The 22,268-nt window shown below is 42.5% G+C and overlaps 1 protein-coding gene across 8 annotated transcripts; it reads left to right on the top strand.

Moving 5' to 3' along the window:
- The first annotated feature begins 12,328 nt into the window (after nucleotides 1-12,328).
- LOC115168978 (nuclease-sensitive element-binding protein 1) lies at nucleotides 12,329-21,290 on the top strand. Of its 8 annotated transcripts, none has more exons than XM_029724571.1 (8): nucleotides 12,329-12,596; nucleotides 16,566-16,629; nucleotides 16,911-16,944; nucleotides 17,097-17,186; nucleotides 17,513-17,788; nucleotides 18,603-18,688; nucleotides 19,913-20,190; nucleotides 20,945-21,290. In XM_029724571.1, the coding sequence occupies exons 1-7, from the start codon at nucleotides 12,488-12,490 to the stop codon at nucleotides 20,154-20,156; spliced, it is 903 nt and encodes a 300-aa protein (XP_029580431.1). In that variant the 5' UTR covers nucleotides 12,329-12,487; the 3' UTR covers nucleotides 20,157-20,190; nucleotides 20,945-21,290. The 8 variants fall into 8 exon arrangements, with proteins under 8 accessions (XP_029580431.1, XP_029580429.1, XP_029580427.1 ...); XM_029724569.1 differs by having other exon boundaries at nucleotides 18,603-18,700; XM_029724567.1 differs by having other exon boundaries at nucleotides 18,603-18,700; nucleotides 19,910-20,190.
- Nucleotides 21,291-22,268: the final 978 nt, after the last annotated feature.

Below are 22,268 nucleotides of genomic sequence, written 5' to 3'. Positions count from 1 at the left end.
GGAAATCGTGTTTTTACTGTGAAAGTTGGAGTTTATGGAAGTGCAATGGATGTAATCAAGCCACCATAGGCTTTGAGCCTGGATGGGAATGTGGACTCAAAACATTTCGGCAGTGTTTTTTGCTGTATATGTCTGCCATTGGAGTTACAAAGGAGAAGGATGAACGTAAAGTTGCTATTTTTCTTACTATAGCGGGAACGCAGGCAATCGATATATTCAATACCTTCACGTTTGCAAATGAGGACGATAAAGATGAGTTTGCGGAGGTACTGTATCAGTGTGATGCATATTGTTCACCTAAGAAGAACGAGACATATGAACGTTATGTGTTTCGCTGTCGTATTCAACAGCAAGGTGAAAAGTTCGACATCTTTCTTACTGATTTGAAATGATCTATGCTTCGAGATCAGATTGTGTTTGGTATAGTTAAATGACTCCAGAGTTAGAGAAAGATTGCTGCGGGAAAGGGAGTTAAATTTGGACACTGCAGTAAAAATATGTCAGGCGAATGAGCTGGCATAATGGCATATTAAAACCTTTAGCTCCACACCAGCAAGCACTGCTATGGAGGTGGAAAGAGCAGCAGTGGATTTTGTAGAGAAGGACACAAGGGGGCGCTATGAGCAAAGGAGCCACAAGCAATATGACTTTCATCAAAGGATTCACAAGCAACCTGATTGTATCAGGTGTGGCACCAGACCAGGAAGTGTCCTGGTTTGGGAAATTTTGCTACAAGTGCAAGGGGAAAAATCATTTTGGAAAAATGTGTTTTGCAAAGGACAAGTATTGGAGACAAAATGTTCACATCATTGAAATTGAGGAGAATGAACAAAGTGATTTGTTTGTGTGCACTGTGGATTGCATGGAGGACGGGGCAAGAACCATCACAAGTCCATTCTGTAGCTAGTGACCACTGGGTTGTACCACTAGTGGTCAATGGTACAATTTTGACCTTAAAGCTGGATACAGGAGCTAAAGCCAACCTAATAATATAATAACCTAATAGTTCACATCCCCAACAGGGATGACACGGGAGGCATAGTTCGCATCCCCAACAGGGATAACACGGGAGAATAGTTCACATCCCCAACAGGGATGACACGGGAGAATAGTTCACATCCCCAACAGGGATGACACGGGAGAATAGTTTACATCCCCAACAGGGATGACACGGGAGAATAGTTCACATCCCCAACAGGGATGACACTGGAGAATAGTTCACATCCCCAACAGGGATGTCACGGGAGAATAGTTCACATCCCCAACAGGGATAACACGGGAGAATAGTTCACATCCCCAACAGGGATGACACGGGAGAATAGTTCACATCCCCAACAGGGATGACACGGGAGAATAGTTCACATCCCCAACAGGGATGACACGGGAGAATAGTTCACATCCCCAACAGGGATAACACGGGAGCAGCAGAGTTAAATCCATATCATGAACAGCGCTACTGCTGCTTTCCAACTGGCTGATGGTTACATAAAAAAAAAAATATGGAGAAAACGGAAAACATCTAGCTGTCTCATTCACTGTGTGTTCTTATGGGGAAACTATAAAGAATAATATACGTTTTATTTAGATATTCGGTTTATATTTCGAAAAGTGCTTTAATTTAGTTGATCAAATATCTGAAATAGTAATATGGCGTCAACATCTCTAGTGCACAGACCTCTGTTGCTGCGTGTCGACCAACTAAAAGGAACGAAAGGAGAATACAATTTACCCCCACCAAAAAATAACGCTTTATTGTTCCTAAATTAATGTTTGGTTATCGGTACATTTCTAAGAGAGGTTGAAAAGGTATTGATGCCATACAGGTCTAGGTGCCATGTGCAGCTGCATCAGAAAGGGTTGCCAGGTGAATCATTGGATTCCAGCCGCTGGTTGGAGCCAGGTCTCTCTGTCTGTTGCGCCAAAGCCAGGCTCGCCTCGACGCGTGTCAAACAATGGGTCTCTCTCTCTCTCTCTCTCTCTCTCTCTCTCTCTGTCTCTGTCTCTGTCTCTGTCTCTGTCTCTGTCTCTCTCTCTGTCTCTCTCTCTGTCTCTCTCTCTGTCTGTCTCTCTGTCTCTCTCTGTCTGTCTCTCTGTCTCTCTCTGTCTGTCTCTCTCGCTGTCTCTCTCTCTGTCTCTCTGTCTCTCTCTCTCTGTCTCTCTGTCTCTCTCTCTCTCTCTGTCTGTCTCTCACTCCCTCTCTTTTTATAAACTGAATAGAGAGACAACATTCACCCAGAGCAGCCAGCCTCCACGAACCCATCACTAATCCCATCTAGAGATGTCATGGGGCAGACGTACTAATTACCTTGTTGTTATGACTCTGTTGTTTTTTTGTAACGGGTGGAAAATATTTTCAATTGACACTTTGATTCCTGGTTCATGAAATTGTCATTAGCAAAATTATCTTATTTTATGTTGTGAAAAGGCAGCTATAATTCCGTATTTGGGACTAGTAGCTACGGTTCATCCTCTGTTATGCGTCCTTTGTGTGTTTGTTTATATCATATAGTAACCTAGGCTATACAGACATCAACATCCCGCAATATATTGCTATTTTGTAGGCTTCTCACTTAGTTGTCTAATTGCTTATATTAATGACGGCATATGGAAATGCACAACATATAATTTGTAATTTGACTTTTCTAATTGTCTATATCAAAATGACACAGTTGCACAGTAGGCCTAATAAACTTCACCATGTTAATATGAAGTGCAGATCTATGTTACTATATCTATTAGATATGAAGTGCAGATCTATGTTACTGTACTATTAGATATGAAGTGTAGATATATGTTACTATATCTAGTAGATATGAAGTGCAGATCTAGGTCTTCCCTGTGGCTCAGTGGTAGAGCATGGTGTTTGCAATGCCAGCATGGTGTGTACAACGCCAGGGTTGTGGGTTTGATTCCCACAGTGGGCCAGTACAAAAAAATAATAATAATAAATGTATGAAATGTATGCATTCACTACTGTAAGTCGCTCTGGATAAGAGCGTCTGCTAAATGACTAAAATGTAAATGTCTAATGAATCTGAGGGTTTTTCATGAGTTAAAGCACAAACCAGTCATCATGCAAAAGGCTGTGGCTCTCAAAGCGTTCAATGGCCAAGCAATTGAGACTAAAGGTTTGTGTCGGCTAACTGTAAAGAGGGAAAACAAGAAGCCACACACTTATGTTTGTGATTGTACCAGAGGGGCATGATTCTCTTTTGGGGGATACAGCATGTGAGTTGTTGGGACTGGTTAAGCGAGTGTACATCATTAATGACTTTGACTGGCTGCACAGTCAAGTAATCAAAATGGTGAGGAGATTGCTCAAAGAAATTCTGATGTGTTCACAGGATTTGGAGCATTGCCTCTCATTCACTCCATTACCCTCACAGAGAATAGCCAAGCCAGTGATTTATGCACCACGCAGAGTTCCGGTGCCACTACGGAAGGATCTAAAGAAGGAGTTGGGAAGAACGGGGAAACTCGATGTGCTCGTGAAAACAGAGGAGCCAACAGACTGGGTCAATTCCATGGTGTGTGTTTGGAAAAGAAATTGAGATTTGAGAGTCTGTATGGACCCCAAGGACCTTAATAAATGTATCAAAAGGGAGCATTGTCAGATTCCTAAGAGGGAGGAGATATTGTGTGAAATGGCTGGCGCACACTATTTCTCCAAGTTGGATGCTTCAAATGGATTCTGGCAGATGAGGTTGGAAGCAGCGAGCACCAAGCTTTGTACAGTCAATAACCCCTTTGGAAGATATTCCTTTAAGAGGTTACCTTTTGGAATAAGTTCTGCCCCTGAACTCACAAGGCCATGGAAAGTGTCATTGAGGGGTTAGAGGGAGTTTGAGTGCATGTGGATGATTTTGTGGTCTGGGGGTCCACTATTCAGGAACACAATGAACAGTTGGAAAAGACTGCAGAGGGTTCAGAAGCATGGTTTGAAGCTAAATCGGGGCTAAATGTCAGTTCTGTGGAAGGAAATCACATAGGGTGTGCAGCCTGATCATTCCAAGGTCAAAGCGGTGAAGGAGATGGCTAATCCCACACATAGGAAAGGCATTCAGCGTGTTTTGGGCATAGTCAATTATTTGGGGAAGTTTTTACCAAATCTGTCAGCTAAAACGGTGAATTTAAGGACACTCCTTCAGGACAAGACAGAGTTCTCGTGGAACAGAGAACATGAAAGAGAGTGGAACAGTGTAAAGAACATTTTGTCTGAAGAACCAGTGCTAACTTTTTTTTAACCTGACAGACCTAAGGTGTCCACAGACGCCTCCAAAGATGGCATTGGAGCAGTGCTGCTTCAGGAGCATCAAGGTGTGTGGAAGCCTGTGGCTTATGCGGCCCGTTCTTTGACTGATGCTGCGAAGCAGATGCCCTCTCAAGGACTCCACCAGTGGTGGCCCAAATCAGCCTCAGTCAGGAGTCTCTGGAGGAGGAGGTTGCCTTGCATGTGGATATGGTCATGGAGTCACTTCCTGTTTGTGAGCAGCAACTACGGAGAATAGCTGAGAGATCACAACAGATCCCATTCTTTGCAAGGTAATCCATAATCTGGAAAATGGCTGGCAAAAAGGCTCTTGAAAGCAATACTTCCCACTATGCGCAGAGCTGTCAGGGGTCAATGGTGTGCTGTTGAAGAATAACAGAATGGTGATACCTACTTCAATGTGTAGGGAGATGCTAAAGAGAGTACATGAAGGACATCTGGGAGCTGAGAAATGTAAGAGAAGGGCCAGAGAGTCGCTTTATTGGCCAAATATAAATTCTGACACCTCTCAAATTTCATTATAGACAGCCCAAGGAGCCCATGGTTATGGGAGAGGTACCCACCACAGCTTGGGAGAAGGTTGGAGTCAACTTGTTTCACTGCAATGGTAAGGACTATTTGTTGACTATCGACTACTTGTCAAATTACCCTGAAATTCCACTCTTGTCCAGCACAACAGCAAAGACAGTCATTGCACTTTTTGCTAGGCATGGGATTTCTGGTAATGCACCTGATATTGCACCAATGTTTAAGATGTTTGCAGAGCATTATGATTTCAGACATTTAACCTCTAGTCTGCTATATCCTAAAAGTAATGGAAAGGCAGAAAAAGGTGTGCAAATCGTGAAGACTGTTAAAAAAGGCAGCACACAGTGGGACTGATCCATACTTGGCTTTATTGTCTTAAAGAGCAGCGCCCTTGGAATCTGGCTGGTCACCTGCAGAAATCTTAAAAATGGGACGCAAGTTGCGTTCCAGGTTGCCTAGTTTCTACCTGAATGACTGCCCTTTATGCTGTGAAGGCAAGACAAAAATTATACAGCTGAAGGCAAGACAAAAATGTTACTATGACAAAACTGGTAGAGTGTTGTTACTGTTGGCAGCTCAGGATGTGGTTCGAATTCGGGGTCCGGATTCATGGGATAGAAAGGCTACGGTATTGGAGGTTGCGCCTTGGTCATATACAATCAGGACAGAAAATGGGGTTGAGTATCGGTGCAGTAGACAAAACCTTTTGAGAACACAGGAGACGTTTGAGGACACCAGCATACTGCCACTGGACACACAGGAAAAAGAAAGGAGAACAAGTGGGGATGTGACAGAAGGTATGGGACAGAAGGTTCGGACACAGTGCCTCAGACCCTGCGCAGGTCTGAGAGGGCCAGCAGGCCTCCAGAAAGATTGAATATTCAGTGGTGATGTTTAATGGACCAAAGACTGACTCATTGAGTTGTTGGTGGTTGTTTTGATATGTTCATGATTGACTATTTGAAAACAGAGATTAATTGATATTTGTGAATTGACATTGCTTGTTGATGAAATGTGTACATTTGTATAGAAAATAATAATATATAAAGAAAAAAAAGGAAGATGTATTGACGGGGTTCTGAGTGATGGTTTACGACACTCTTTTATGACACCTGTGGTATATGTGTGGCAAAGGCGGAATAACATTAAAACTCGTTAACTATGATCGATGGTGTTAGTTGTCCCTGCTCGCTGTGACGAAGTAATTTACAAAGAATAAAAATGAAACTATTTAAAATTAGGCCTATATAGAGGCTTCAGAAATCATTCATAGGCAATTGTTTATGGTATAAAAGGGTCACAAAAAGGCATGTGCCACTGTCATATTTGGCAAATCACCAGAAGGACATTTTATATAATTCATATGACTTTGCTTAGGCCTTATACATTATTTGTGAAAGACGTAGTGCTTATGAAGAATGCTCTATAAACCCTTTATAAATCGTTGTTTGTTTAAAATGGCAGGAGGCCCTACATTTGATACTACAAATAAGGTATGTCCAAAGAAACAATTTAAACAAAAATCAATCGTGTCTGGACCAGAATGATAATTACTCAGCATGTGTTTTAAGTAACTTTTACCTAATTGACCAAACCTACCGTAATTACAATTTAATTAATAAATGCACATATAAATAGATTAAATGTTTCCCCACATAATTAAATAGATGAGCAAGGAAATAAAAAAATACTGACTACAATGAATAAATCCTCTACATATCTGTATGTATTTAATTAAGTATCTATGCATTATGTAATTATTCAAACTTGAGTTAATTTTCTTAATTTATATACTCATAATTTTTTTTCTGTGTTTTTTTCCTCCAATATGATGAGGGGGTGTCAATCAAAAGCCTGTGGGTGGTATCTAACACATTGGTTGATCAATATCACAGCATGTTGCTCGACTGCTTTTGCACCACCTATGTGAAAATAGCCACAATAGCGATTAGCCACAATAGTAGAATTTGTGGTTCGCCTTTTAAATAATAGTCCTGCATTGAAACTGTCATAGACAGTTACAAATAGTGGAATCTTTACATATTTCAACTGGATAATGCCTAACAAGTTTGGATTGTTGTTATATAAATTCAACAAAAGACAATTTGTTAATTTGACCAACAAAATGTTTTATCAGTTTTAATCACTGTGGATGTGTTAGACTTCAGAATTGCATTGGGGGCATACTGTACAGCCTTGCCTATGGATCTTGGGTCAATTAAATGTTCATAACTGTGAAGAGTTTACACAAATATTAGTGTCATAGCTCTTATTGCAGAACTTAACCCTCTATGGCATGAATTTTTATTTTTGGGGGAGAAAAATATATTTCACCCAATTTCTTTGTTAATACATCCCTCATAAAATTTGTCGCCCCCCCCAACCAGATATTGGTTTGTTGCCTCAGGGCAACAATGTGCTACGAGGATACTGAAACAACAAGGTTTTCTACAGTACATATGATAAGTGGAATAAGAAAAACAAGCAATAAATGCATTAGAAAAAGTTTTATTTTGACAAAACATCAACCACAAATAGTTCCAAACAATCACAATTAGAAGCTTTAGTCAAAACAGCAAACAATCAAATAAACAAACTACTACTAATTACAACTAACACCTGATGTATAAATGTTTCTCACATTTCATATCAACATACAGTGGGGGGAAAAAGTATTTGATCCCCTGCTGATTTTGTACGTTTGCCCACTGACAAAGAAATGATCAGTCTATATTTTAATGGTAGGTTTATTTGAACAGTGAGAGACAGAATAACAACAAAAATATCCAGAAAAAAGCATGTCAAAAATGTTATAAATTGATTTGCATTTTAATGAGGGAAATAAGTATTTGACCCCCTCTCAATCAGAAAGATTTCTGGCTCCCAGGTGTCTTTTATACAGGTAACGAGCTGAGATTAGGAGCACACTCTTAAAGGGAGTGCTCCTAACCGCAGCTTGTTACCTGTAAAAAAGACACCTGTCCACAGAAGCAATCAATCAATCAGATTCCAAACTCTCCACCATGGCCAAGACCAAAGAACTCTCCAAGGATGTGAGGGACAAGATTGTAGACCTACACAAGGCTGGAATGGGCTACAAGACCATCGCCAAGCAGCTTGGTGAGAAGGTGACAACAGTTGTTGCGATTATTCACAAATGGAAGAAACAAAAAAGAACTGTCAATCTCCCTCGGCCTGGGGCTTCATGCAAGATCTCACCTCGTGGAGTTGCAATGATCATGAGAACGGTGAGGAATCAGCCCAGAACTACACAGGAGGATCTTGTCAATGATCTCAAGGCAGCTGGGACCATAGTCACCAAGAAAACAATTGGTAACACACTACGCCGTGAAGGACTGAAATCCTGCAGCGCCCGCAAGGTCCCCCTGCTCAAGAAAGCACATATACAGGCCCGTCTGAAGTCTGCCAATGAACATCTGAATGACTCAGAGGACAACTGGTGAAAGTGTTGTGGTCAGATGAGACCAAAATGGAGCTCTTTGACATCAACTCAACTCGCCGTGTTTGGAGGAGGAGGAATGCTGCCTATGACACCATCTCCACCGTCAAACATGGAGGTGGAAACATTATGCTTTGGTGGTGTTTTTCTGCTAAGGGGACAGAACAACTTCACCGCATCAAAGGGACGATGGACGGGGCCATGTACCGTCAAATCTTGGGTGAAAACCTTCTTCCCTCAGCCAGGGCATTGAAAATGGGTCGTGGATGGGTATTCCAGCATGACAATGACCCAAAACACACGGCCAAGGCAACAGAGGAGTGGCTCAAGAAGAAGCACATTAAGGTCCTGGAGTGGCCTAGCCAGTCTCCAGACCTTAATCCCATAGAAAATCTGTGGAGGGAGCTGAAGGTTCGAGTTGCCAAACGTCAGCCTCAAAACCTTAATGGCTTGGAGAAGATCTGCAAAGAGGAGTGGGACAAAATCCCTCCTGAGATGTGTGCAAACCAGGTGGCCAACTACAAGAAACGTCTGACCTCTGTGATTGCCAGCAAGGGTTTTGCCACCAAGTACTAAGTCATGTTTCGCGGAGGGGTCAAATACTTATTTCCCTCATTAAAATGCAAATCATTTTATAACATTTTTGACATGCGTTTTTCTGGATATTTTTGTTGTTATTCTGTCTCTCACTGTTGAAATAAACCTACTATTAAAACTATAGACTGATCATTTCTTTGTAAGTGGGCAAATGTACAAAATCAGCAGGGGATCAAATACTTTTTTCCCCCCACTGTATAAACCAACATCCAAATGACTGTGTGTGTGTGGAGGGGTTAGCCTGTGTGTTTATATGTGCGAGTGTGTATTTCAGTGTGTCTCAATGTGTGTTTGTGTGGGTTATTGTTTGAATCAGTGTTTCTCTTTTTGACAAAGCACACTGTGATTTCCTATTCTGTGTGGAACCTCAGGAAGCAGTTGCTGGTGGATGTGAAACAGAGGTGGACATCACATTTCCAGCACTTGGCTTTTGGTGTACCTGTGCACCCTGGTACCTTGCAACTCCTCTTTGTTGTAGCCATAATCATTCAGTGGGCAGTGGCACCAGGCACACATCAGGGACTGGAATTGGAGCAGCGGGTCCTTTTCTCCTCTTCTCCTCATACTCAGCAATTGTGGAACTGGGACCACCTTTCTTGGGCTCCAGACTCTTTCCACTTTGGCATAGGTTGGGCCAGGCGGAGGACAACATTGCCACTTGCTCCCACATCTGCTAGCTCAGGGGGTTGTAAAAATCTCCCTGTGCAGATTTCTAAGTTGTGCGGGACACCATCAGAGCCTGCCAAGACAAGTATCTTGGTTTTGATGGCAGGTATTGCTATTTCTTCTATTGAATGCGGCCATCCGCTCTTCAACAGCCAGCTTCTCACCCATTGGGATTGACGTCAGTTTTGAGGTTAGATGAGTGACCAGTGGTCGGATCTTGTAGAGTGGATCCTCATTTTCCTCCTGTCTCTCTTCATTGTTACTGAAGAGCAGGGATTTTTTGATGGTCTCCCATCTATTCAGTATCATGGTGTCAGCTACTTGGGACACTTGGGAGGCTTTGCGCCTGGTAAACCACTCCTGGTCACTCCTGCCGCAGTCATCCCCCTCTTCAAATTGGGAGACACTCTAGACCTAAACTGCTACACACCTATATCTATCCTACCCTGCCTTTCTATGGTCTTCAAAAGCCAAGTTAACAAACATATTACCGACCATGTCGAATCCCACCGTACCTTTCCAAGCTGGTCATGGGTGCACCTCAGCCACGCTCATGGTCCTAAACGATATCATAACCGCCATCGATAAGAGACAATACTGTGCAGCTGTATTCATCGACCTTGCCAAGGCTTTCAAATCTGTCAATCACCACATTCTTATCGGCAGATTCAACAGCCTTGGTTTCTCAAATGACTGCCTCGCCTGGTTCACCAACTACTTCTCAGACAGATTTCAGTGTGTCAAACTGGAGGGCCTGTTGTCCGGACCTCTGGCAGTCTCTATGGGGGTGCCACAGGGTTCAATCCTCGGGCCGACTCTTTTCTCTGTATACATCAATGATGTCGCTCTTGCTGCTGGTGATTCTCTGATCCACCTCTACGCAGACAACACCATTCTGTATACTTCTGTCCCTCATTTGGACACTGTGTTAACTAACCTCCAAACATACCCTCGTAAAACGGACCATACAACTGATCCTCGACTTCGGCGATGTCATTTACAAAATAGCCTCCAATACCCTACTCAATAAACTGGATGCAGTCTATCACAGTGCCATCCGTTTTGTCACCAAAGCCCCATATACTACCCACCACTGCGACTTGTACGCTCTCGTTGGCTGGCCCTCGCTTCATACTCGTCGCCAAACCCACTGGCTCCAGGTCATCTACAAGACCCTGCTAGATAAAGTCCCCCCTTATCTCCGCTCACTGGTCACCATAGCAGCACCCACCTGTAGCACATGCTCCAGCAGGTATATCTCTCTGGTCACCCCCAAAGCCAATTCCTCCTTTGGCCGTCTCTCCTTCCAGTTCTCTGCTGTCAATGACTGGAACGAACTACAAAAATCTCTGAAACTGGAAACACTTATCTCCCTCACTAGCTTTAAACACCAGCTGTCAGAGCAGCTCACAGATCACTGCACCTGTACATAGCCCATCTATAATTTAGCCCATACAACTACCTCTTCCCCTGCTGTATTTATTTATTTTGCTCCTTTGCACCCCATTATTTCTATTTCTACTTTGCACTTTCTTCCACTGCAAATCTACCATTCCAGTGTTTTACTTGCTATATTGTATTTACTTTGCCACCATGGCCTTTTTTGCCTTTACCTCCCTCATCTCACCTCATTTGCTCACATTGTATATAGACTTATTTTTCTACTGTATTATTGACTGTATGTTTGTTTTACTCCATGTGTGTCACAGCTGTCGTGGAAGAGAGAATGGGACCAAGGCGCAGCGGGTTGCGTGCTCAACATATTTATTTATAATAATGAGAATACCAGGGAAAAACAATAAACAAACTAACGACAGGAACCGAGACGCAGGCTCAACAAAAGCAGTGCTCACAAACAACTACCCACAAGTGACAAACAAAACACACTTATTGATAGGACTCCCAATCAGAGGCAACTAGAAACACCTGCCTCCAATTGAGAGTCCAGCACCCAACCTACACATAGAAAAACCACCCTAGAACATACACATAGAAATACAAACATAGACCAGTGACCAAAAAAAAACGTAATACATAAATAAACTACCCTCTGCCACGTCCTGACCAAACTACAATAACAAAATATCCTCTATACTGGTCAGGACGTGACAATGTGTAACTCTGTGTTGTTGTATGTGTCGAACTGCTTTGCTTTATCTTGGCCGGGTTGCAGTTGTAAATGAGAACTTGTTCTCAACTTGCCTACCTGGTTAAATAAAGGTGAAATAAAATACATAAATACAGAACGCAGCCCAGGCAAATGCAATCGATCATCGCGCTGTGGCATTGATCAACCAATGGTGTTAGACACCACCCACATACCTTTGCTTGACACCCCCTCATTATCATATTGGAGGAAGAAATACAGAAATAGAGAAATTATATAAATTAATAAAATAAGTGGGATTAATTATTTAAATATTGATATATTTGTATGCAATCATTCATCCGTTTATCTATTTATGTATACATTTATATGGATGTATTAATGTATGTATCTATTTGTATGAATGTATTTATTCATTTAATTCTAATTACGGCAGTTTTGTTCCTCCATAATCTAGGCGTACTGTACAATGTAACAAAATGGGTTAGCTAGCTACAATGTGTCGTGATCGTGTAGCCGGTGTTGGTTTTCGATATTTCTCTTCTACCAATATTCACGGAATATATTTTTGTTGAATAACTGGCAACCAATATAACCAATAGTAACGAAAATGATTCGTTACGTTTATGGAGAAGAAAGAATTGACCAATTATATTACAGCGTGGGAGGGACTATGGCTAGGGATAGTCCTTCGCGTCTTTTCTCATTCCTCCCAGTTCGATCGGCAACGGGAGCGGAGAGAGGAAAGTTGAGAGCCCGAAGGCAGCAGCCCCCACCACCGCCGGCCCAGGTTACCATCTAGAACCGGGAAACACACTAGAGAGCCACCGCCGGCAAAAGCCATAACCAACCAGAAAACATGAGCAGCGAGGCCGAGACACAACCGCCGGAGCCTGCTGTCGTCGACGCGGAGAGCCCATCCAGCCCGGCGGAAGCCGCCGTTTCCGCGGGGGATAAGAAGGTCATCGGTAAGCAAGCTGGCCAGGTGAACCATTAAATGCAAATGTGGGTTTATTGGCACGGTAACGTTACTCCCAAAAAGCTTACTAACTTACCTACAATTCGCTTAGCTATAAACTATGTCCGTTGGCTAACTGACGTTAGTTCACAACGTCAGCTGATTATTAAAACAGTTAACGTAAGTTACCTAACTAGCTGTCTAAATCTAGATATTGTTATTGGCTAACTAGTTAGATAGCAACCGCTAAGTAGTGTTCCGTTTCTTTATTTAGTTTGCTAGTTTGAAATCGTTTAACGTTATATCGTTGATAGTTAGTCTCAACTGTAACGGTACATTGGCCAATGTGCCAATTCAAAATGTCAGTTGGTCTACAACTGTTTTCTACCTAGCCTAACGGGTAACACGTCAATCCGTCTGACCACACACCTGACCTGTGAGACAAGTTTACAGGTAACGTTGGCGAGCTAATACTGTAATGCATGAGGTTTGGCCTCTGGTTTGGCACATGTTGTAACTGTAACCAACGTTAGTTAGATTGACCATAAAGAACACTGTTTCCAATACATTGGTAGTGTATATGACAGTTTTGCTCGCATTTTATTTTCTAAAGTTATAATGGGGACTTGTAACAAACAATTCATTGAGGCCCATGATTGACTGCACTGCAGAGGCTCGATTGCATTCGTATCCCTTTGTTCGCAGCTATGCACATACTAATTAACTTGCTTGCTAGCGATCATGCTAACAAACTCGCTAATACATTGCTAACGTTAGATAACTATATAACCAAGTGTACGATGAAAAAGCATAGCCCCCAAATGATTATTTCGTGTAAAATTACAGATGGCCAAGCTAGTCAGCTAGCTAGCTTTCCGTTCGGGCGAGTTGATAGCTATAGGGGCCCCCAAAATGTCCGCCTTGATATTCGGATTCTACGAATTTCTTTTGTCCCGCTTTGGCTGACAATTGTACTTTTATTAAGCATGAAACCGTACCCAACACTATATTTCTAACTCGGTGCACATGAGTATTAATTTGACGTTATGAACGACATCCTGGCTTATGTCCAACCACATGGTTGAGACCAAATTATAATATGCTAACGTTAGCTAGCAAAATAGCAAGCCATCATCATGGGGCGCGACGCCACGTGCGAAGATTCAAGCCTTGCTCTGTTGAACTGGGTAAATGGTTGTCTAGCTAGTTACCTAGTATTCATTAATGATGCGCGGAAAATAATTAGCAGTCCAGCTAACACGTAGCATGGGCGTTTTTGGAGCTAATGATGCAGGGGTGCAACTTTGGTTTTAGCCAGCCACCTGCACGCCTGACCCCCACCAGTCTAGTCAATAACTCAACTCTCCTCTATCAATTTCCTTCCCATATTTAAAATAAAAAATACAAATGTATTCCTAAGAGTAATGTTTGGAAACAAGTAATAAAAACTAAAAAGAACACATTTACACAAACAGCACATCCTCCATATAATTATTCTCTAATAGTGCACTGTAGAGGCATTTTTACTTGCACACTGTAGAGCTGGGTCGTCCTGTCCCTAGGGGTCAACCACCCTGCAGCTCCCCCCACTTTGCTTTAGGATCTTAGTGAAACATTTTATTATTGATTTCAGGTTTGTTAGGCCAAGGCCAGAGTGACAACCCACAGGACAGCAGCCCCCCAGAGCCAGGACTGAGCAGCCCAGCAGCTAGAGATTGCTTAAATAGATATCTCCCCTGATGTGGGCATGTTTTCAATATACTACTTTTGTTGTACTGTATTCCATGTAAGGCATCCAGACTTTATGAAAGTTGCCCAATATATCCTTAATCTTGTAATCAAATATAGTGATACCTAAATTGACATTTCGTCCATCCTTTGACATTGTGGAAGGATAACCAACCTTCCAATTAATGGTTATAGTTTCATGTGATAAGTCTCCAGTGTCAACATTTCCAAGCAAACCAAAACAGGGAGAATCTGTAGCCATGCTGAGATAAAAGAACATAATCTTTGCCATAATTCAGCCAGCCTTCACAAGACCATAACATATGCAAATGTCCCCTTTTTGTTAATTTACCTCCAGCAGAGGAATTACTTTTGCTTCCATGTTATTGTTTTGCTGGCATATATTACTTTCTATGGGTGGTTTTACACGGCAGCAATTTGTCTGAGATTATATGAGCTTGACTTGGCATTCAAACATTTGTATCCATTCATCATCAGCGTCTACCAGGTTTTCCTCACATTTTGTTTTGCATGTTTTATGGCATCAGGAAGAGCCTAAATCAACGTGAGGTTTGTCAGACTGCCTTAAAATAGTCTCAATCTTTGAAGCATCTGGCTTGTCCAGTGCTTACTGCACAGAGAGAATAGTGTTTTATCTGCAAAAACTTACCTCCGCTCTGTCAGACTGGTCTTTCCTGGATGCTTGACCCTGCTGAAACCGTCACCATCTGATTCTCCTAAGATGAGGGATGACAAAGAATTACCTTGGTGTCCATTTATACATTATATTAACCAAGAATAGAATCAATGGTTCAATAATTGAAATGACCGTTATTCCCAGATCCCAGACTGTTTCTTTAAACTGCTGTCCTGTAGCTACCGTAGGTCTACCCATCAACTCAAGATAGAACTTTGTATCATTCACCGATATGAATATACTGCAAGATTCACCTGAGCTCCGTAGACTGGTCTTCCCTGGCTGTCTGACCCTGCTGGGACACCTGTCACCATCTGATCCTGTTAAGACTTGATGAGCATAATGTTGTGTACTGACTGTATGATGACAGTAAAGCCTGTAGAGCTGTTTATTACTGTCAGTGTGAAAAGTAGGGAATTAGTTAGGGAAACTGACCGATGTTTCACGTTACAATGCTATACCAACTCTAATTATAATTCACATTGCACTGAAAACGTCCGACCATCGACCTTCAATCGTTTGGCCGCTGATTTCATTGTTTGATTCAGGTCTGGTGTGATTGAAGCAAAACAAATAGCTAACGCTAGCCAACTGGAATGGTACATCAACAGGCAAAAGCTAGCCAAGTTCATTTAGTTCTGTTGAAACCGGACAAAACAAAGGCTACAAAACATTTTCATACAAAAACCTGTTGGATATCGATATGCATTGGCAATTAGCTAGAGCTGGTTGTGGTTGCTACTAGCTAGCTAATTCATTAACCTCAGTTGAGATGAAACATTCACTGTTACATCTGTTACACTACCAGCTCAGCCCTGGGAATAACCCCCCCCCTGTTTAGTTAAACAGCAGTTACCTTGCCAGCTACATCCGTCAACTAAAGAGTAGCCAGTTTCTGCTCTGCTTTTACAATTTGGCGAAAGAGTGCAACACATACATTGACTGCCTCTGGCTGGCCTGCACCAAAGACTTGAACATTCTTTTCTGAAGCTTTGCCTTCAAACAGCCTCTTAGCCCGCTCGGACAGGTCCTAAATCAAGCCGGCTAACCTCCCAACAGCCTACTCGATCGCTCTGAGGTGTCCACATGGTCCTAAAGCACACTCCTGTCGTTTTTTGTATCACAGTGCAATGATAAAACTGGGAGGGACAAAATGTAATTTCAGAATGGGGGTCATGACCACCCTGTCCCCGGTGAAAGTTGCGCCACTAATGGTGATATGCATTGGACCATGCCGTGGCAGGTGGAAGCGAACACCAAGGGTTTAGCATCAGAAGCTATAAAAAGCCCAACAGTTGGGGGTTAATTATAGCTTGCTTCCCTAGTATCTTCTCTGGTCCTTGTCTGTAGTCTTTATCAGTCTTGCCATTAGAGTGCCAACTTGAAGTGCGCCTCACAATTTCCCCCCTTTGATGCGCAATATTTAAATGAGGAGAAACTGCAAATGTGTAAATTATTTTTGGGTGCCAACTTATTAATTTGAATGCCAAGAAATATAGGGATAAAAACAAGGGAATCGCACCTAAATTGTGTGTACATATTTTTTCTTTTCAGCAACTAAGGTCTTGGGTACAGTCAAGTGGTTCAACGTCAGAAATGGCTACGGTTTCATCAACAGGCAAGTTGCCCCACTCTCCCGGGCGTCTCCTAAAGACACTAATATGATGAGGGTGTTTGTGCGGGAACATGCCGAATCCTAATACGGCTTGGATTTGCTTACAAAGCTGAGAAGTGTATTTGGCTGTCCACGGCATGCTCTTGTTGTGTAAAGACTCAATGAAAGCATAAATAAGCCAGTTCTGTTAATCTGTTAGCCTCAATGTTACAATAGCCATTTTCAATCCAATGGGTTTTATTGTACTATATTTAACTACACTTTTCTCTCCCTTCACCCACAAGGAATGACACGAAAGAAGACGTCTTTGTCCACCAGGTAAAAAAACTTCCCAAATTCTCCAATGGTCGAGTAATTTATTGCCCAACATGGAACCTTTTCCAGTTATCAGAATTGGATTGTAGTTGGCACCACAAAGACAAGTTTGTAATGAAATGTTTTATACACTAAAACAATATATATTTTTTTAGACGGCCATAAAGAAAAACAACCCAAGGAAATACCTTCGCAGTGTTGGAGATGGAGAAATTGTGGAGTTTGATGTGGTTGAAGGGGAGAAGGTAGTTACAACTTTTATTTACACGAGAGCTTTGTTATTAGCTGTCATATCAATTGGTACCACTCTTGCAGGCTCACAAATTATTTCATATGACTTGTTTAATATGATTAGGAACATTTAAGGCAATCACATCTAGACTTTAACTTCGCGTACCTCAAAGTTATGATTATCGGTGACTCTAATGTGCCCAAATTTTGGATTTGACCAGTCAACACAATATCATGCAATGATGCACAGCTAAAACAACTTCATACTCCAGAAGGGTAGTGTACACCCCTGTGGTCCGAGCAGTGTTATGTAAGTATGTATGTATGTATCTCTTCCCAGGGAGCAGAGGCAGCCAATGTCACCGGCCCAGCGGGTGTCCCAGTCCAGGGGAGCAAGTATGCCGCTGACCGGAACCGCTATAGGCGGTACCCCCGCAGGAGGGGCCCAGCCCGGGACGGTGAATACCCAGACAACTACCAGAGCGACGGTGAGGGCGAAGGAGAGCGGCCCCCCCGCAAGAGCCGTGAGGGCGCCGAGAGCGCCCCAGAGGGAGAGATGCAGACCCAGCAGCGCAGGCCCTCCTTCCCTGGGAGACGGCGCTACCCCCCATACTTTGTACGTAGACGCTACGGCCGTCGGCCCCCGTACACCAACGCACCTCGCGGAGAGATGACTGAGGTACGCTGTCACAGGCACTCCTGAAGCAGTCCGGCCCCGTTCCAGTGATGTCATACACACTCTCGTCAAACATGCGTGCCACAATTGGTTATGGCCGGACAAATCAAAACCTCACGTGTATTGGTCAACAGACCAATACAGGTTGACCAAAATAGGTCTACATAGAGGTCTAAATATTGACAGTACTTAAACTTGGCTCCAAACCACTGGTCAACAGACCAAAATTAAACCTCGGGTTGACCAAAATAGGTCTATCAATCAAAATTTCACACAGACCCAAGATGTTACACCTACTGCTGATCGCCACACGCGCAGTGCTCCAATCTATATATAGCAATGTTTTCCACAATCACATGGAGTAGGCAGCCAAATTGAAAAAGAAGCCAGCTAGGCTCTCCTGGTCTGGGGTCCGGAGTGGCTTGTCCCCCAGGGTTAAGCCATTTTTGCAAGTAAATGTTGAACTGGAATGCAAAAACGCGCTGAAAATTTACCGACAAGATCCACTGGGCCGGCACATGTGTTTACTCTTCCTGGTCCAGCGGGCCATCTTTAAAAAAGTATCTGCACAGCTGCGCATTTAAGTTATTATTATTTTTTTTATAGGAACTAAACTTTCGGTCAGTTGACCTTCATCAGAGTATCTTTTCCTGTTTTTCAAGACTCGTTCTATCCAAAAGGTGCGTTTCAGACCTGGATCTAGGGTATTGAGTCAGTGATTGTATGGGTGTGACTAACTCTTGTTTGTTTTTAGGGTGGCGAAGGTGACGAGAACCAGGGAGGTCCGGACCAGGGCAACAAACCAATGAGGCAGAACTACTACAGAGGCTTCCGACCAAGGTTCAGACCAAGGTTTGCGTGTTGAGTTCATTGGCACAAGGCTGCAAAAAGGGGTTATATAGCAGCAGAAAGCCATATCTAATTTGTCTGTCAACTAAAGGTTAGGTGAATTTGTCACAAAGGTACGTGATTCGGAATCTATTTATCTGCGACATTACCATTGGGCAGTTTACTGACTGCATGTTCCCCTTATTGCAGCCTAACATTGAATGGCAACTGCTTCCGAAAGTTTATTTGACTTTGCATTTAAATGTACTCTGTGGGTACTCCTTCAGCAATGACAACGGCTTCATGTCTCTTTAGTCCTGATTGTTTTTATTAGTAGAAGTATTATGAAATGTATGAACATGGTGATTTGGCCAAACTATCTATGGACTATTATCTTGAATAATTCCTGAACTAAACAATCTATATGACTATCAATGCTGTTGAAGTGATGCGTTTCTAATGTCTCTTCTCTGACAATAATAATGGAGAGAGCATAAATACTTCTGATCTCAGCTTATACATAGTTAACGTCTACTCTCATTCCCCCTCAACCACCCTGTATATGGCCCATTACTTTCTCAGGTTATTCCTGTTCCCATTTTGGCTGTGTTATGGCCCGTCAAACCTGTCGGTCGTTGTTATGGCACTGCTTTTACTCTCTTCCGGTATGCACCAATGAGCTTGTATGGGGGCGTGGTATTTAAATTGGTACTTGATCAGAAGTAGTTGAGGGCACAGACACGGGTTCATACACATGACAGGAGTGAGCTCCACCACTTGTTTTATAAGCTCAAACACGTGGTGGCACTGTTAGGCCATGGTCAATTCTTAGCTTGTTTGAGTATATGGCAGAATTGACAGAAGCCCATTCATGAAATATAAGGACAAGGCAGCACATTGTGTACTGTACATGGCTCATATTACACGCACATGGTGCAAAAGATGCTTGGGCCATGTAATGCACAACCACCCCTAAGCCCATTAGAAGGCTGGGTGGATCAAATCCCCATAATTGCTTTTGGACACCTCCAATGCCATCAAATCTGCAAGCCCCAGGGTTTGGGTCAATTCCATTTCAATTTAGGTAATCATCTGAAATTTGACTCAATGTTTCTGAGTTGGGATTTCAGTAAGATTTTTTTAAGTGGAATTCACAATCATAATTTGAAGTTGTATGGGTGCTAGGGGCTGTTTTAAGATTAGTCAGGTGTTAAAGTGTGTCCCATCCTACAGCAGAGGTGGTGGTCCACCCCGTCCCAGACCGGTACGGGACGGCGAGGGGGAAAACAAGGAGAACCAGGGTGGTGACGGCGAGAACCAGGAGCCCCGCCAGCGCCGCTACCGCCGAAACTTCAACTACCGCCGCAGACGCCCACAGACCGGTGGCAAGCCCCAGGATGGCAAGGAGGCCAAGGCCGATGGCGAACCATCCCTTGAGAAAACATCCGCTCCCGCAGCCGAGCAGGGCGGGGCTGAGTAGAAACTACCGGCATACCATCTCTACCATCGTCCGGGTGAGTCCCCAACACACACACAAATATTGCTACTTGGTGCTCTAATCAAATCTGCATACCTGATTTCTGGGATATGGGTAAACAATTATTTGTTTCCTTGTTAGAAAACATGCTGGATTGAATTTCCATAGAGTCAAGCTTAGTTTTTGTTCATAGTGGACTGTGCTGGCTTATTCATGGTTAATGTAAAAATATTATTCTCAAATACAACTTGGAATTTGGCCAAATGATAACTTATCCCAGAAACCTGGTTAAATAGGGTTTGGTTGAGTCCTCAGTATGCATTGTATGATCAGTTGATTAGCTGTAGTCATTCACAGCACTTCTCAACATACAATCTACATCTTCGACCACGGGCCGCATTAAATCTGCTTGCAGGATGCATCTGGCCCGCATGCCCCCAGTTTGAGACCCCCAATTTACAACATATCAGTGGGAAAAGTCTATCAGTTGGCAGTAGGCCTTGGTGTAGTGTCTCGGGCAGTTCACTCTTGAGTTCTAAAGCCAGCATCAGTCTGCACTTTCCATTGATGCTGCGCTCATCACCCAAGGCAGGGGCCATGGTGATGCCATGAATTTGATCAAGCAAACTGGCTGCCTGACTGACTGCAGGCCTCCTGCCATTGTCTGTGCGATGTCTGTTGGTCCTCCTGTCTGTCTTGATGCTGCTGCACAGTCTGAGTTGACTGATACAGTAACGGGATTTGACCAGTCAATGTATCTTCTCTAACAATCTCTCTTTTCCTCTCTACAGTAATGTCATCAAGAAGAAACATCAAAGATCTGAGCAATAAGAAACAGATTTGACTTGACGATCGTCTTAAGCTTGTACCATGCATTTGACCAGATTACCACCGATTTGCCTGCAGAATCTATGCAGACCTGTTTTGTTCCATTATTTTTACGTGACAGCTATAAAAAAAAAAAGTTTTGGGGAAACGGAAGACGTTTTTTTTCTAAATCGGTCCTAAGTTTTTACACAATGGTTTTTAAAAGAAAAGTAATTTGATATCTGGTCAGTTTGACATTTTTAAAAACTTTTTATGTATTCAAACATGAATTTTAACAAAATGCAAGCTCAAATAAAAGTCAAAGAAGAACTGGCGACTCAACAGTTTTTTGTTTTGCCTGACTAAATGCAATCACCATGATACTGACATAAATTGGCTGATGTATTATTTACCCCAAGACACCACGTCTTTCCAGTTACATGGCAATAAACTGTTCAAATAACTACAGAAATACCATTCCTTCACTGATTGACAGAGGGACTTATCGGTTGGGTATAAAATTGTAGTTAAGAAAATGTTTACGTTTGAATATTCATTTAATTGTCATAGAGGTCGCACGATTAATTGGAATGGCCGATTTTGGCCTATTTCAAGTTTTCATAACAATCGGTAATTGGTATTTTTGGACGCCGATTTATTTTTATAATGTGTATATATATCTATATCCCTTTTTAACTAGGCAAGTCAGTTAAGAACACATTCTTATTTTCAATGACGGCCTAGAAACGGTGGGTTAACTGCCTTGTTCAGGGGCAGAACGACAGATTTTTACCTTGTCAACTCGGGGATTCAATCTTGCAACCTTACGGTTAACTAGTCCTACGCTCTAACCACCTGCTTTACATTGCACTCCACGAGGAGCCTGCTTGTTACACGAATGCAGTAAGAAGCCAAGGTAAGTTGCTAGCTAGCATTAAACTTAATTTATAAAATCAATCATAATCACTAGTTAACTACACATGGTTGATATTACTAGTTTATCTAGCCTGTCCTGTGTTGCATATAATTGATGCGGTGCGCATTTGCGAAAAAGGACTGTCATTGCTCCAACGTGTACCAAACCATAAACATCAATGTCTTTCTTAAAATCAATACACACGTATATATTTTTAAACCTGCATATTTAGCTAAAAGAAATCCAGGTTAGCAGGCAATATTAATCAGGTGAAATTGTCACTTCTCTTGCATTCATTGCACGCAGAGTCAGGGTATATGCAACAGTTTTGGCCACCTGGCTCGTTGCGAACTAATTTTCCAGAATTTTATGTAATTATGACATAACATTGA

Source organism: Salmo trutta, chromosome 30, assembly GCF_901001165.1.
Source record: "Salmo trutta chromosome 30, fSalTru1.1, whole genome shotgun sequence".
NCBI lineage: Eukaryota > Metazoa > Chordata > Actinopteri > Salmoniformes > Salmonidae > Salmo > Salmo trutta.
The sequence above is the reverse complement of the archived record's forward strand: the minus strand, read 5'-3'. Positions and strand labels throughout refer to the sequence as shown.